Below are 13,659 nucleotides of genomic sequence, written 5' to 3' on the forward strand. Positions count from 1 at the left end.
GGGATAGAGGTTCTCCCACTGGCTCCCTGAAAGGGCCTCAGAGCAGCCCTGAGAAAGGGAATGTGGCTTCCATACTGGTTTTTCTCCAAAGCCTGTCCCTGTGGAGGCACAGAACTGGACCCTCTTTTCAGCTGTGAGGTGGTGAGAGTCAACTCTCTGGGAAGGTGCGGCAGCCAGCCAAAGACTGGACCCTAGTGACACACTTGAGTGTAAACAAGGGGCACCCTCTTGTCCTCCGGGTGATTCCCCAGAGGCTCCCATTGCGGGCGTCTAGAGTTGAGGCAGATGACTCACTGGCTGTTTCCAACAGCAGTCCCCAGGGTGGGTGGCTCAGGGGCTGATGTGAACCCCTAGTGTGTCATTGGAATAGGAGAAACACGCCAGACTTCTTCCTCCACAAGCTGCAGCTGACCCCTCTGCTTCCCCCCCCCCCCCCCCCCCCCCCGAGCCCGGGCCTCTCAAGGCCAGCTTCCCTCAGGCCAGACAGGCACCCTCTTCTGTAGGTGCTCGACAGAACCCTCTGGTGATGTCTGGGCTGACAGAAGAAAGGAGTCAGCCCTGGGGACTGGTGCCCAAAAGATCCCAAAAGGCACACCTGAGAACAGAAGTAACTGATTTAATTCCTTCTCTCTTTAAAGTTCAAACTATCGACTGCCTCCACCCATGAGGAATAAAATTGACTGGGTTGCTTATGATTTAGAGGAAATTGAAAATCCTGGCCCACTGTAGCGAAGACTGGGATCCGGTCAGGAGGGAATGGGGGTAGGTGTGAGTACAGAGAGGAGTGGGCCGAGGAAACGACCTCGTGGGATATCTCCTCCTGCTCCGTTCCCCGGCTCCAGCTCCAGCTGCTCCCTCCTGGTGCAGGCACACCAGCTGCTACAGGGTAGGGGTAGAGTGTGGATACCTTGCCAGTCCTGTACCACAATGCCCTGTGCCCACATCACCCGCCCTGCTCTGCCGGCCACCAGTTGCTCTCGGGGCAGCTGTCTGCTGGGAAGTAGCTAGCTTGGGGTTAACCCTCCAGTTGCTGGCTGTTGGGCTGAGTCAGCACATTCTCAGGTATCTGCCCCTGTCTTCCACTGGTCAGTCTTCTGGGACCAATCCCAAGTACATCTGGCCTGGCCACTAGGGGGCTCAGAGGAGTCTTGGCACAACCTTTGCCCTTTAGCTCCTCAAGAAATCCACATGAAGTCAGCAGGCTATCAAGCCCGGCGGGCAGACACTTTAATACTTTATCTTTCAGCCTCAGGCTGTTTGGACCCCCCAGTTGTCAAAGGGAATAGGGGTTGGAACAGCTTCCTGATGGGCATGGTGGGGCCTCCAGGCAGTAGGAGGGTGGGGCCAGCCCTCTGGGAACCTGCTACTGACCCAGCTGTGCCTCACACGGGGCCATAAATCTGCTCCTCAGCCTACTCTACTGAATTCCAGATTCCTCCCTGTCTCCCGCCCTCCCTGGACCAGCCCCTCCCCCACACCCAGCCTTTACAGCGAAGGGAAGCCGCTGCCTAGCCCTCCCCCAGGTGGGAAACTGAGAGGGAGGTTATGGAAGAAAAGGTGGAAGGATCCAGGGAGGCCAGCTTGTCTCAGTCGAATTGACCTGTTTTCAACGGAGGCAGGGAGCCACCCAGCCCCTTGGGGTTTAAGATTTGTAGGAGGCTGGGGACAGCCAGGAAGACATGAGGGTGGTGCAACCTTTCCTAACAACTACGGGTCAGGACACGGCCGGGACACTACATCAGGAACCCACTCGGACCCTTGGGACATTATCCAGAAGGCCCAGGAAGATGGGAGCCCTACCCCCAAAGTGGCCTGGCGAGCAGACTAGGGGGAGCTGCTAGCCCTGCTGCTGTATCCCACTCCTACCCGCCTGGGACTTTCCTGAAGATGCGTTAGGCCCTAGGATCCAAGGGGAGAAGATCCAGAGGCTGTGGCTGAAGTGAAGTCCACAATTATCTAAGCTCAGCCTCTAGGGCCCTTGATTCTTGCAGCATGGACTCAGCCTGGCAGATCAAATGGAGCCCACTGTACCCCCCAAACACAGGAGCAAGAGACACAGCTTGCTTAAAAGATGGGTAACCAAAGTCTCAGACTGGCACCTACAGGGCAATGAGCGTCCCTGGAAATGCCCTATGGGCGGGCACCTGTGTCATTCATTCACTCCTGTCCTGATCGATTCCTTATTGCAGAGGATTTTTAGCCAATACGGGTAGACGAGGCTAAATCTGCCCCGACAATGGAGGAAGCTGGGGGTCCCCTCCTGTCTAGTCTTTTCCCGACCGTTTGCAGATCATATCCCCTCTGGGCCCCCACCCACGGCCACACACAGTTTATACAAACACCAACAGAGAAGGAAGAGAGTAACAGGATAGGGCAACGGGGAGGCGCCAGGTGGCTGAGACCTGTTTGAAGTTAGGGAAACAAAAAGGGAGCCTCTGGGCGGGTAGAGGCAGGCCCATTTGCTGGGGTTCCGAGCATCCAGGTTAAAAGCAAGTTGGGGGGGGGGTCTTCCTAAGGATCGAAGCCTCGACCTGGGAGAGAGGAAAGGCTCAGTAGCTTCAAGTTCCCACGGTCTGGCCGGGGGCCAGCAGGTGTCCCTTCCGGGACGCTGGTCTGGCCGGGGTCCGAAGGGTTAAGGTCCCCAGGCCGCCCCCTCCCTCGTGCCCTTCCCCAACCCCCTCCTCGGGGCACAGGACTCGGGCGCCAGGGCGGGCCGAGGCGGGGCCTGACGTCCTCGGACAGGCGGAGTCAGCCGGGCCGGCCGCCCCAAACTAGACTCGCTAAGCTCCTGCGGCGCGCGCTGTCCCTAGAGCCGCTGCCCCCAGCAGGAAGATGGCGAAGCGCGGAGGGCGGCTGTGCGCGGGGTGCGCACCGCGCGCCTGTGGCCCCCGGAGCCCCGCGCTACCTCCGCCGCCGCTCCTCCTGCTGCTGCTGGCTGGGCTGGCGCTGCGGGGCGAGGCGCGGACTCTCGGGGGCGATGGCTTCAGCCTGCACCCGCCCTACTTCAACCTGGCGGAGGGCGCCCGCATCACCGCGTCCGCGACCTGCGGCGAGGAGGCCCCGGCGCGCAGTGCCTCACGCCCCACCGAGGACCTTTACTGCAAGTTGGTTGGGGGTCCGGTGGCCGGCGGGGATCCCAACCAGACTATCCAGGTGAGCACGGGGCGGAGGAGCTGGTTACACCATCCTGCGGTTCCTACTCCAGAGCCTGAACCCAGCCGACTCCTAGGGCTCCCCGAGCCGGGTGTGTGTGTGCGGGAGTCTAAGTACCGACTCTTCCATCAGGACCCCGGGTCCCACGTTTTCATGGACCAAGAAGGACGCCTAACGCAGCCACCGAAACTCGTGCAGAAACTGCACGTGCCTCGGGAAGAGCCAATGAAGTGTCTGGGTCGCGAACCAAGGGCCCCAGGGGCCGGTGAAGCTCGGGTGGGGGGGTTGACCTAGGCAGGAGGGGACCGGTGAGCAGTCCCTGGCGGCCCTGAGTCCCGGATCCCTGAGTGGGCGGGACTTGGCCAGGGTGCCCGCTGACTGTGAGGAGGGGGCGGGAGCTCCTTCTTCTCCCGGGACAGGCTGGAACCTGTTGGTCTCCCGGATGGGGACGACGGAATGAGCGCGGAAGCCGCGCCGGCGCCCTTTCTTCGGGTGTTGGGTCTCACTGTCCCAGCCAAGAGTTGAAGCTTCTCTGCTTGAGATCTGGGAACTCCAGAGGACGGTGGGAGAGCGCAGGCGGGCAAAGCTTTAACTGAGCGGGAACACCTGTGGGCCATCAGGGGCTGCCCCCGGCCCGGCAGGTGCTAGTCGTTGGGCTTCAGTCTCCCAGGAGATAGGATTCTGTGCCTAGAGACTCCCCGGAGGCCCGGCTTTCATGCTGAACCTGCAGGTGGGCTAAGTAGTCCCTTTGCAGGACCCCTGCCTCACTTTAGGGTGTTAGGAGAGTTCGGAGCCCTAAGGGCCCAGTAAGTTTAGCTGCCCTCTAGGGACCTACTTCATCTTCCTGGAAGGAGGCTGAGGAGGCAGAAAGTAGATGGAAATAAGATCGTCGGGGTGGAGAAAGGGGAGAAATGAAGGAGCTTACTTCTGTTGACTGCTTACCTGACCACCACCCTCCGAGCTGCCCACTTAGCCCACCCTTGAGCCTCCAAGGTGTGGGGGGAGCTGAGAAGGGCCAGGCTCCCCCATGTTCTGGCTTCTAAGTCTGAGAGTAAGAACGTGTGTGGGCCACAGAGGCGGGGAAACTGAGGCCTGGAAAGTTACAAACACCTGCTTTTTGAAACCGTTTAAGTCAGCAGGAGCTATCTGAGGTGAACAGTTGGAAGTGGGGGTACCTCTTGGCCTGTGTGGTCCCCTGGGTATAGTGTCAGGGAGCTGGGTCTCAAGAGGGGGCCCAGTCGGGACCTTCAGACCTGACCCAGAGGGACTAACAGGGCTCCCTGGGATGAGAACTCAAGTCCATGTCTACACCCCACACGGCGGTTCCCGGCTCTACCTGCCCACAGGGCCTTCCCAGAGGGCTCCTGGCTTGGATGGAGGTGATTTCCTTCGCATAGTGGTAAAGGCCCAGCCGGGTGGTCAGAGGTTGAGCCCCTCTCTGCGGCACCTACTATCTGAGGGGTTAGCCTGAACACCCAACCTCACAGCATGGCCCCAGGGAGTCAGGGACTCTTTATGACAAGAAGAGGGACTGGGCATCCCAGGTAGGAGCCTGAGTGACTCCCACAGGGCCTCTGGGCAAGGTGGGGTGTGGGTTGGCACTTCTACCCTTCTAGGGTTAGGTGGGCATCAGAAGAGCTCTGCTGGCCTCCACTCAGGGCAATTGGTGACTCACTGGAAGGGAAATTCCTAATCAACCCCTATGCTTCCTAGTTCTGTTCCTGGCAGGACCCCTCTGCAGCAGAGGGGTGAAGGAAGCCTGGTTTCCTAGCCCTGTCTGCTCTCAGCCAGAGGTCAGCGGGGGAAGTCCAGCTACCAAGGGTGCTTGTGGCTTGCTGCTCAGTAAATAGCTGGTTGGGAACTCTCAGTGCGACTTCCTTACTCTCAAGACCCTCTCTACTGCCTAGAAAGGGACACACACCGGCTTCCCTGAACTTCTGGGAAACTGGAGACCCACCTGCATGCTTGAGCCTGGGCCTGACTTCTGGAGTCCATGTGGTCTGGACGACAGGAAGCCTTTCTATGAGGCCTGCCCACCCCATCCTGCTTGGTACCCACAGGGGCAGGGTCCTATCGGTGAACCCCTTGGTCCCCTGTTCCATCCTGTGGCTCTGAGAGCAGTTAGGGGATCATTGGTGAGGCTTGACAGACAGGTTCACCATAGTCCTAGCTCCTCTAAGAGGCAACTGTGGGTGGTGGAGTACAAAGGTGTGTCCAACACCAAAGCGCTCTTGGCCCCTGTGGGACCATCCAGATAGTTGGTGTGGGGATAAATACAGTAGGCAGTGTCTGGCAGGGGGCAGGCCAGCTTCTTGGGTGGTCCAGAACAATGCCTTGAGGTTGACATCTAAACCAAGATCAGAACAGCAAGTGCCAATGCCCCTACAGGCTGCCAGGCAGGAGCTCCCCAGAGGTCAACACCTGGGGTTCTGGGAACCACACAAAGGTGGAAGTCCAGAGCTAGCTGGACTTGGGTGGGGGCTGGAGGCTCTGTTGCCACTGAGACCTCCGAATTGGGGCAGGCTTCTTCGGAAAGAAGTCCTGTACCCCATGCTCAGTCTGGGAGGAGTGGGGTCACTTTCTGGGCCACCATCAGTGTCAAGTCTCCAGGGCTTCCTCTCTGTAGGACAGGTCCAGTTTCCCTGTGGAGTTGGGGGGTGGAGGGGGTTCTCCTGGCCTGGAGCCATGGCACCTCCCCTCACCTACCAGGACAGCAGGCTAGGACTTTGCTGGGACTTCCTACCAGGTGGCTGGGCTGCGACTGAAGCAGCTGCCAGGCCCTGTGTGTGATCTGCTCATGGCAGTGGCAACATTATCCCTACCCTGCAGATGGGAACACTGAGGCTCCCAGGGCATCTTGACTTGGCTTTGTCCCAGACCTCAGACACAGCAGTTGGGAGCCCCAGGCCTCTCCTGCCACTGCCCACATCTTTGCATTTTGCCAGAGCCCCCCCACAAGATGCAGACAGCTTAACTCCTGTCTGGAGACCCAACCTAGAAGTACTGGACATGCTGGGATGGGGCCTTCAGGCACAGGTGGGGGGGCATCTGACTCCCCCATGAACCCTCTTCCCCAAATGATTCCTCTTCCTAATAGCTCTTTCTTTCTTACTCTTACACACATGCTTGGACACACACACAGAGACTCACACAGACATACACAAACCCGCGCGCGCGTGCGCACACACACACACACACACACACGGACCGCATGCACATGTGCACACACACACACAGACCCACACACACATGTGCACACACACAGATGCACACAGGCACACACATACACATACATACAGACATATACCACAGACACACACATACAGATACATACAGACATATACCACAGACACACACACTATCCCTTTGTGGGATTCCTTGCAGGGAGAGTGGTAGTGTGGTTGTCGGTAGGGGTGAAGGGTGTCTCACCTGCTTTCATCTCTCTTGCTCTTTGGCTGAGTCAATCCCCCAGAGCCTTTCCCATAGCCAGCCCTCGGCCAGAGCATACTCCTTTTACCCAGAATGCCTCTGACGCTGCCTTCCCATGGAGGCTTGCCTTGATTTTCCTCACCTAAAGCAGGTGTTTCCTCACACTCTGGTTTTGGGCTGGAGAGATGGCTCAGTGGTTAAGAGCACTGACTGCTCTTCCAGAGGACCTGGGTTCAATTCCCAGCACCCACAAGGCAGCTCACAACTGTCTGTGTCTCCAGTTCCAAGGGACCTGACACCCTCACACCAATGCACATAAAAATAAAATTAAGCCGGGCGGTGGTGGCGCACGCCTTTAATCCCAGCACTCGGGAGGCAGAGGTAGGCGGATCTCTGTGAGTTCGAGACCAGCCTGGTCTACAAGAGCTAGTTCCAGGACAGGCTCCAAAACCACAGAGAAATCCTGTCTCGAAAAACCAAAAAAAAAAAAAAAGGGCTGGAGAGATGGCTCAGTGGTTAAGAGCATTGCCTGCTCTTCCAAAGGACCTGAGTTCAATTCCCGGCAACCACATGGTGGCTCACAACCATCTGTAATGAGGTCTGGTGCCCTCTTCTGGCCTGCAGGCATACACGTAGAAAGAATATTGTATACATAATAAATAAATAAATATTAAAAAAAAAATTAAATAATGGGGGGGAGGGAGAAGCTGGTTTTCCTGTAATGTGAGCCATATCTCCTGAACTGATTTAGTAACTGAAAGTTGAGGATGGGAAGGTTGAGGACTGAGACCAGTTTGGGGGACCCAGGGTTCCTATGACAGGATGGTGGGTCTAGAGGAGAGAAGGGTGCTTAGCCCTTCTTGGACATCTGGCCATCTTCTCCCTGCAGGGCCAGTACTGTGACATCTGTACAGCTGCCAACAGCAACAAGGCACACCCTGTGAGCAACGCGATAGATGGCACCGAGCGCTGGTGGCAGAGCCCACCCCTGTCCCGTGGCCTGGAGTACAATGAGGTCAACGTCACGCTGGACCTGGGCCAGGTAGGGTTCATTTTTGTCTGTGCCTCTCCAGCCACCAAGCTCGCCTTGGGCACAAGACAATGGGATTGGTGAGGTCATCATCCGGGGAGGCAGAGCCTGGAACAGGGCTGCTGGGAGCAGGGCCAGCACAGGCAGAGGGGACTGAAAGGGGCACCGGCAAAGGGCACACCAGAGTTGGTGCTGGCGGGGCACAGGAAGGCCTGGCAGCCCTGCCTTAGGGCCCCTCGTGCCCTCTGCGTCGCCTTGGTGTTTACTCTAAGGAATTCCTGATGGAGATGGGAGGGGCGCAGGAATGTGGAGGGAGCCTGGTAGAAGTGGACATTCCTGAGATACCTGTGTGGTGGTGACCACCTTTAGGTCAGAGGGTCAGTGACTGAACCCAGGCTGGCCACTCTGAACCCTCATAGGCCTCCAGGCTCCTGTGCGGGCAGGAGGGTAGATCTGGCTGTTTCTCAGCGATGAGCAAGCTACCCCAAGGTGAACAGGACCTGGGGACTCTGGTGTCACTCCAGGACTGGTTCACACTCACAAAACTCTGTTTTGGAATCATGGCTTATGGGAGTACTGGCCATATTGAGGCTCCCTGGGACCTAGGTAAGGGTATGTAGATGAACTAGGCTTGGTGGGCCTGGGGCCGGGGCCGGCTATGGGTTTGATCCTACAGACTTGCCATCCTTCCAGTCCAACACAGCTGACCTCTGCTTCTTCCTGGGTCTCTGTGCCTGCCGCAGCCTGAGGTGTGGGCAGAGTAAGGTGTCATCACAGACGGACTGAGGGACAGGCCTGGACAGCAGGTCCCTGCTTCCCCACTTGGTATCCCATGACAGACAGCTGGAGAGCAGACCGGGTCTCAGCGAGTAGTCTAGAACCTCACAGAACCCGGATTCTCAATCGTGGAGAAGGAGGGAAAGGAGGAGACGGTCACCCCACCCAGGGCTGTCTGGTTTGGTCTTGACCTGGTCTATTTCCTTCATCTCTCAACTTTTTCACCATCTGAATCCCTGTACCCTGGAGCCTCGGGGTGTCAGAAACTCTTTGAACCCAAAGCCACCTCTTTGACACAGCAGTGGGGCACCCATGAGAGGGCCTGTATGTGGATTATCACTTACTAGGGGCAGCAACAAGGGGTGCTCAGGTCCTTCTTCCTCCCAGCCCTGCCTGGCTGGGTCTAAGGAGGCAGGGGTGAGATAGTGCTGGGGACAGGGGCCCTATCTCCATGGCAACCCAGAGCAGGTGGGCACTATGCCCAAGTGCAGTGTGGGAGTGAAGGAGGGCAGTGGACTCGGCTACCTCCAGGGCCCAGAGCCACCTCTTAGCCTCGTTCTCACCTCTGTCCATTAGGCCTTGGGTTGCTCCTAAACTGGGAGAAAGCTTCAGGCGTGGTGGCATCTTATCTCTCTCTGCCTCAGTTTTACCAGGAAAGGAAACCCAGTCCAGCTATGTTTGAGAAGAGGCCATCACCAGCCTTCCCTGTCTGCTTTCTTTGTCCTCTCCAGCCCTTGTCACTGCTGGCCCAGTGACTGCCAGCCATGGTAGGGACAGGAAGCTCTGGGATTGACAGGCAGACCGACTCCAGTCCTTCATGGGGGAGTTCTTCCTGGGTCTGTGCTGCAGGTCTGGGAAGTTCTTCAAGGCGCTAGCCCTGGGCTGGGGCTCCTTCAGGAAGCATCAGGAAGTGCCTGGCTAGCGGCCTTTGTTCTGGTGAAAGCGGATGCCCTGGGAAGAGGTGGGGGTGGCTGGCAGGGAGCCCTACAGGCCTGGGGAGGGCGGCCTGGGCCGCTAGGCTGCCCTGGATCTTATGTCCAAGGCTGGCACTGGGCTTGGAAGGCTGGTCCCCATGACACCTGTCTGGGAGCAGCCAGGGCATTTGGACTGGACACCTAGGAGAGACTGGGCTTTTATTGGAAGCGAGAAAGAGGATGTTTTCTGCTGGGGAGGGTCGGGAAGAGGTTCCAGTTTCTTGAGTCCTAGCCTGACTTCCAAGGGTTGAAGGGGGCTCTTATATCTCATTGTATCCTCTGAAGGTTTCTGGGGCCCAGTAGTCAGGTTGCTGTTCCCATCTTCCTCTTTCCAGAGTCAGACCTGGTGCCAGGGAACCGGGCTCAGGCCTCATGGCAGCCCCTCAGCAGGCAGGGATGAGTCAGCTGGCCCAGGCCTGTGTCTTCTTTCTCTATCCCCAGTCTGCAAACCTGGCATCTTGGCAGTAGCCCCTCCCTACCTGTGTTGTCAGCTCGAAGGAAGAGATGAGGAGTGTCAGTCTTCCTGATGGAGGGGGCTTTGTCCTCTCTTGGTAGTGTGAGGACTACTCAGGTGCCAGCCCCAAAGGTCTGAGCTTCAGGACTCTTTGGAGGTACCAGGCTCAGGGCAAAGAATATGCAAGGACATTGAGGCCACTTAGGATGAGGGCCGATCTGGGTGGACCTAAGGCTAAAAATGTTGGTTAAAGTTAAATAAGGCCAGGGAGAGGGGCCTGCGCCCCAGGGATGGCTGTGTTACTGGATCTTGCCCCTGCCCCAGGTTTTCTTCTCTGACTGGAAGAACAAGAACGCCAGCCCCAGGCGTGGTGGCTCAGTGACTCTTGAGACATACCGCAGGCCTGCGCTGAATTGCTTGCCTCAAGCTGTCTGGATTGAGGGCTCTGTGGACAGGCTTGCTAGTCTCCGGCTGCTAGTGGTCATGAGGCCGGAGCTTCTGGCATGGCTCCCTGGGCCTGGCTGGGCGCACAGCCATGTGGCCAATGTCCTGAGACCAGTTGGGTTGCCCAGGGAAGTGGCAGGAAGTATAGCTGTGGCCAGGCTTAAGTTACAGAGTCCAGGGGCCAGGACAGGTGCAGGGCTGTGCCCACCTGACCCCTTTAGCTGGACTCTCGGGGTAGGAGAGTACAGGTCCTGCAGGTATGTTCTCAAACCAGTCCCGAGTTGGGGTCCCCTTCTTTCCTCTCTGGAAGTTGCTTCATCCTCACCCTGTATACCTCTCCCCACCTACCCCTCCCCTCCCTCCAATCCCTCTCTCTCCCTCTATTGTCTTCCCTTTCCATCTCCTGCCTCCACCTCTCCCCTCCCCTTCTTTCTTCTCTGCTACCTCCCCCTCCTCTACCTTCCTCCTCTTCCCTCTCTTTCCTCTTCTCACTCCCCTAGCTCAGGAGAGGTCTCGGGCCCCAGGGGCCGCGGGTACCCTGGTTGCCCCTTTGATGCCACCCTGGCTCTGTGTCCACATACGACTGTCCTCACACACATCATCCCTTGCTCTCTCTGTGTGAAGGGATGTGCACCTCCCACGCCACTCTCTCTGACTGTCCCCGTGCCTTGGCGGCCCCCAAAGGTTTCCTGTTTTCTGTGTTTTTAAACAAACTCCGCTGCCCTGGCCTCTCGTTGTCGCTGCACCTCTCAGAGGAGACTAAACTGTTTGGGTTTCAGCCGTGGGGGGTCCTCTTGGGATCAACTACTTCCTCTGCCCCTCTAGGTGACCTTCTGGCCTGACCTGGCTGGGTGACGGGGAGGAGGGGCAGGGAGCTTGGGCCAGATGGGGTGTTCAGGGTCCAGGAGCCCATCCCAGCCCCCTGCTGCTATGCAGGATCTTGGCATCTGCTTAGCAGGGACACCCTAGTTGACAGCCTCCTGTCCCCTGCAGGGCCGCTCATCCCTGCTGGTTCCTTTACAGTTTTTCTGCTGTGCTTAGGACATCCCTGTGGATTGGGCAGATGATTCTGTTCTGGGTGTATAGTGTGGTTTTTGTTCTTGTAATTTTTATGAAACTGTATGTTGTCATGTAGTCCAGGCTGGTTTTGAACTTGCTACTGATGCCTAGACCTTGAATGCCTTGTCTCGACCTCCCAAGTGCTAAAATTACAGGCATGTGCCATACCATACCTTAGACTTCTATCCCACGCTTTCAGTGAATTATCTGACTCCTTTGCCGTCTGTCCAGGTCTTCCTGCATACTAAGCAGACACTCCTCCTCTAAGCCGCACCCAATTCCCGTTTTGTCTTTATTTTTGTTTTTGAGTGGTGGGCTTGCCTGGTTGGCTCCCTGGGCTTTTCTGTCCCCTACCTATCTCTTGGGGTGGAGTCCACACATGACCTGTTTTTGGACTCCCATGTCTGTTGAAGTAACAGCTCTGCCTGTTTACCCAGCTGCTAACCTGAGCAGACCCTATCACAGCCCCATCACAGCCCCTTCTGTGGCGGCAACAGATCTCTACGTGAGGTGGGAAGGACAGAGAGACTGTGGGCTAGACTTATCACCCAAGGTCTTCAGGACTCAGAAGGTCCAGGTGCCCTGGAGCGTGATCTGAAGGGAGCGGTCAGGGCATTAGCCGGACGCCTGGGGCTAGGAAGGGCTTCCTGCCTCCACCCACCACCGCCTGGGACCCTGGCCTGTCCCCGGGAATTGGCAACCCGCCTTCTTCCTGCAGGTCGCAGGCTGAGTCACAGGACGCCCGCTGAGTCACTCCTCTAGAAAGGTGGGTTGGAGGTCCCCTCAGCCCCAGGACGCGTGCCACAGCCACCAGCCTAGGTCTCCCTAGATCCCAGAGGGCCAGGGCAGAGCACTGACCCTTCCTGGAGGTGCCAGTTGTGGCCCATCTCTTGGTGAGGTGTTATCTGAGTCTACGAGGCTGCCAGCCAGGAGGCTTAACCTTCTGCATACCCACATGCCAGGGCCTGGAAGACCCCACCAGCTCCCCCTCATCCTCATGTGTGATGTCCAGAGGTGCTTGGCCTTCCTTAGAGCCGCTGTGCCAGGTGGTTCCAGGGCTGGCTACCTTGGCATCACCTCCGCCCATGCAGGAGACAGGTGCTGTCTTCCAGTTGGGGCTCTATAACATTCATATCATCATGGAATTGTCTTATTTGGCCCTTCTCTGTGTACCTCTTCCCATTGCCCTATCTCTAGGGTGGAGAAGCGGCTTCATGGGACCACATGGTCACCTTGAACCTAGAGCCTTCCCTAAACTCTCACCCTGGATGCCCAGCTTGGTTCACGGGACTGTTGCCAGCGTTGTCAGGCAGGGTTATGGGGGCATAACCTCTCTTTTAGAATCTTGGCCCTCTGAGGTCTGGCTGGGCAGGGGGTAAGAGGGGTATGGTGGCCAAGAGCTTTGGCCCCGGCTGCTGCCCTGGAGACGTGCCTACCCCAAAATAGCAAGAATTTTAAAAATAACCAGCGGCTTTTGTTTGCCTTTTGCTTTAAAAGACATTTTTTTCCTTCTGCAAAGAGCTGAGCAGCAGCAGCAGAAAGGTCAGGCTGCCTGGGCAGCTGAGCGGAGCAGGCGTGGCGGGGGAAGGGCTGAAGCCAGGGGTCCGTGCCCTTCCCGGGTCATACCACGGGCACCGCTGCAGTCCTGGGAGCAAAGACCAGGTTGGAGACGTCTGGGAGGTGCTAGGCACAGCCTTCCGACTCTCCAGTGTCTGCAGCCAGGAAGACCTTGAGGATAGCTGCCCAGGGCTGCCGTGTGACTGGCTTAGCTACACAGGGAGAAAGAAGGTGGGATGCATAAGCACATCCCAGCACAGGGGTAGAAGTTTTCATGTCTTGTTACTCTGCTCATCAGCGGCTTGGAATCAGTATTTGTAAGAGTGCTCTCAGCTGGGAAAAATGCAGGGCCAGCTGACTGGGGAAGGCCAGAGTCTCCAGCAAGGGTGCAGCCTGGGTTTTGGGCCCAGGGAAAGGCGGGGGTGGGCCCCAGGGACTGACTCGTGAGGGCCAGGCTGCCAGCTCCCAGGAGCAGCCAGTGTCCATGTCTGTTATGCCTAAGTTTCTCTCTTGCCTCTTGCTGTCCCCGGCCTGTCTTCTTCATGGGTGTCCTTCTGTCATTACACACAGTTCCGGACCTGCTGGACCTCCATTTGGGGGCCACAGGGCACAAGAGTCTGAGGCGTGAGGTGGAGTGTAAGGTTGTCTCTGAAGTGGCTAGGATACCCCCTGGGTGGGGTATCTCCCTGCCCTCCCCCACATAGCGAAGTGGACAATGACCTCAGTCCTGGCAGCCCATGAATAGGCCTGTGCCTGGGAGAGGTTGTACTGGCCCCACCCTT

The 13,659-nt window shown here is 57.6% G+C and overlaps 1 protein-coding gene across 1 annotated transcript in view; it reads left to right on the forward strand.

Moving 5' to 3' along the window:
- The first annotated feature begins 2,811 nt into the window (after positions 1-2,811).
- Positions 2,812-13,659, forward strand: part of Lama5 (laminin subunit alpha 5) — a 45,504-nt gene continuing 34,656 nt past the window's right edge. Inside the window, exons 1-2 of the mRNA XM_057780118.1 lie at positions 2,812-3,153; positions 7,472-7,624. Coding sequence (XP_057636101.1) covers positions 2,833-3,153; positions 7,472-7,624 — 474 coding nt within the window. The 5' untranslated portion in view covers positions 2,812-2,832. The remainder of the gene's footprint in view (positions 3,154-7,471; positions 7,625-13,659) is intronic.

This window comes from Chionomys nivalis, chromosome 9, assembly GCF_950005125.1.
Source record: "Chionomys nivalis chromosome 9, mChiNiv1.1, whole genome shotgun sequence".
Classification (NCBI taxonomy): Eukaryota; Metazoa; Chordata; class Mammalia; order Rodentia; family Cricetidae; genus Chionomys; species Chionomys nivalis.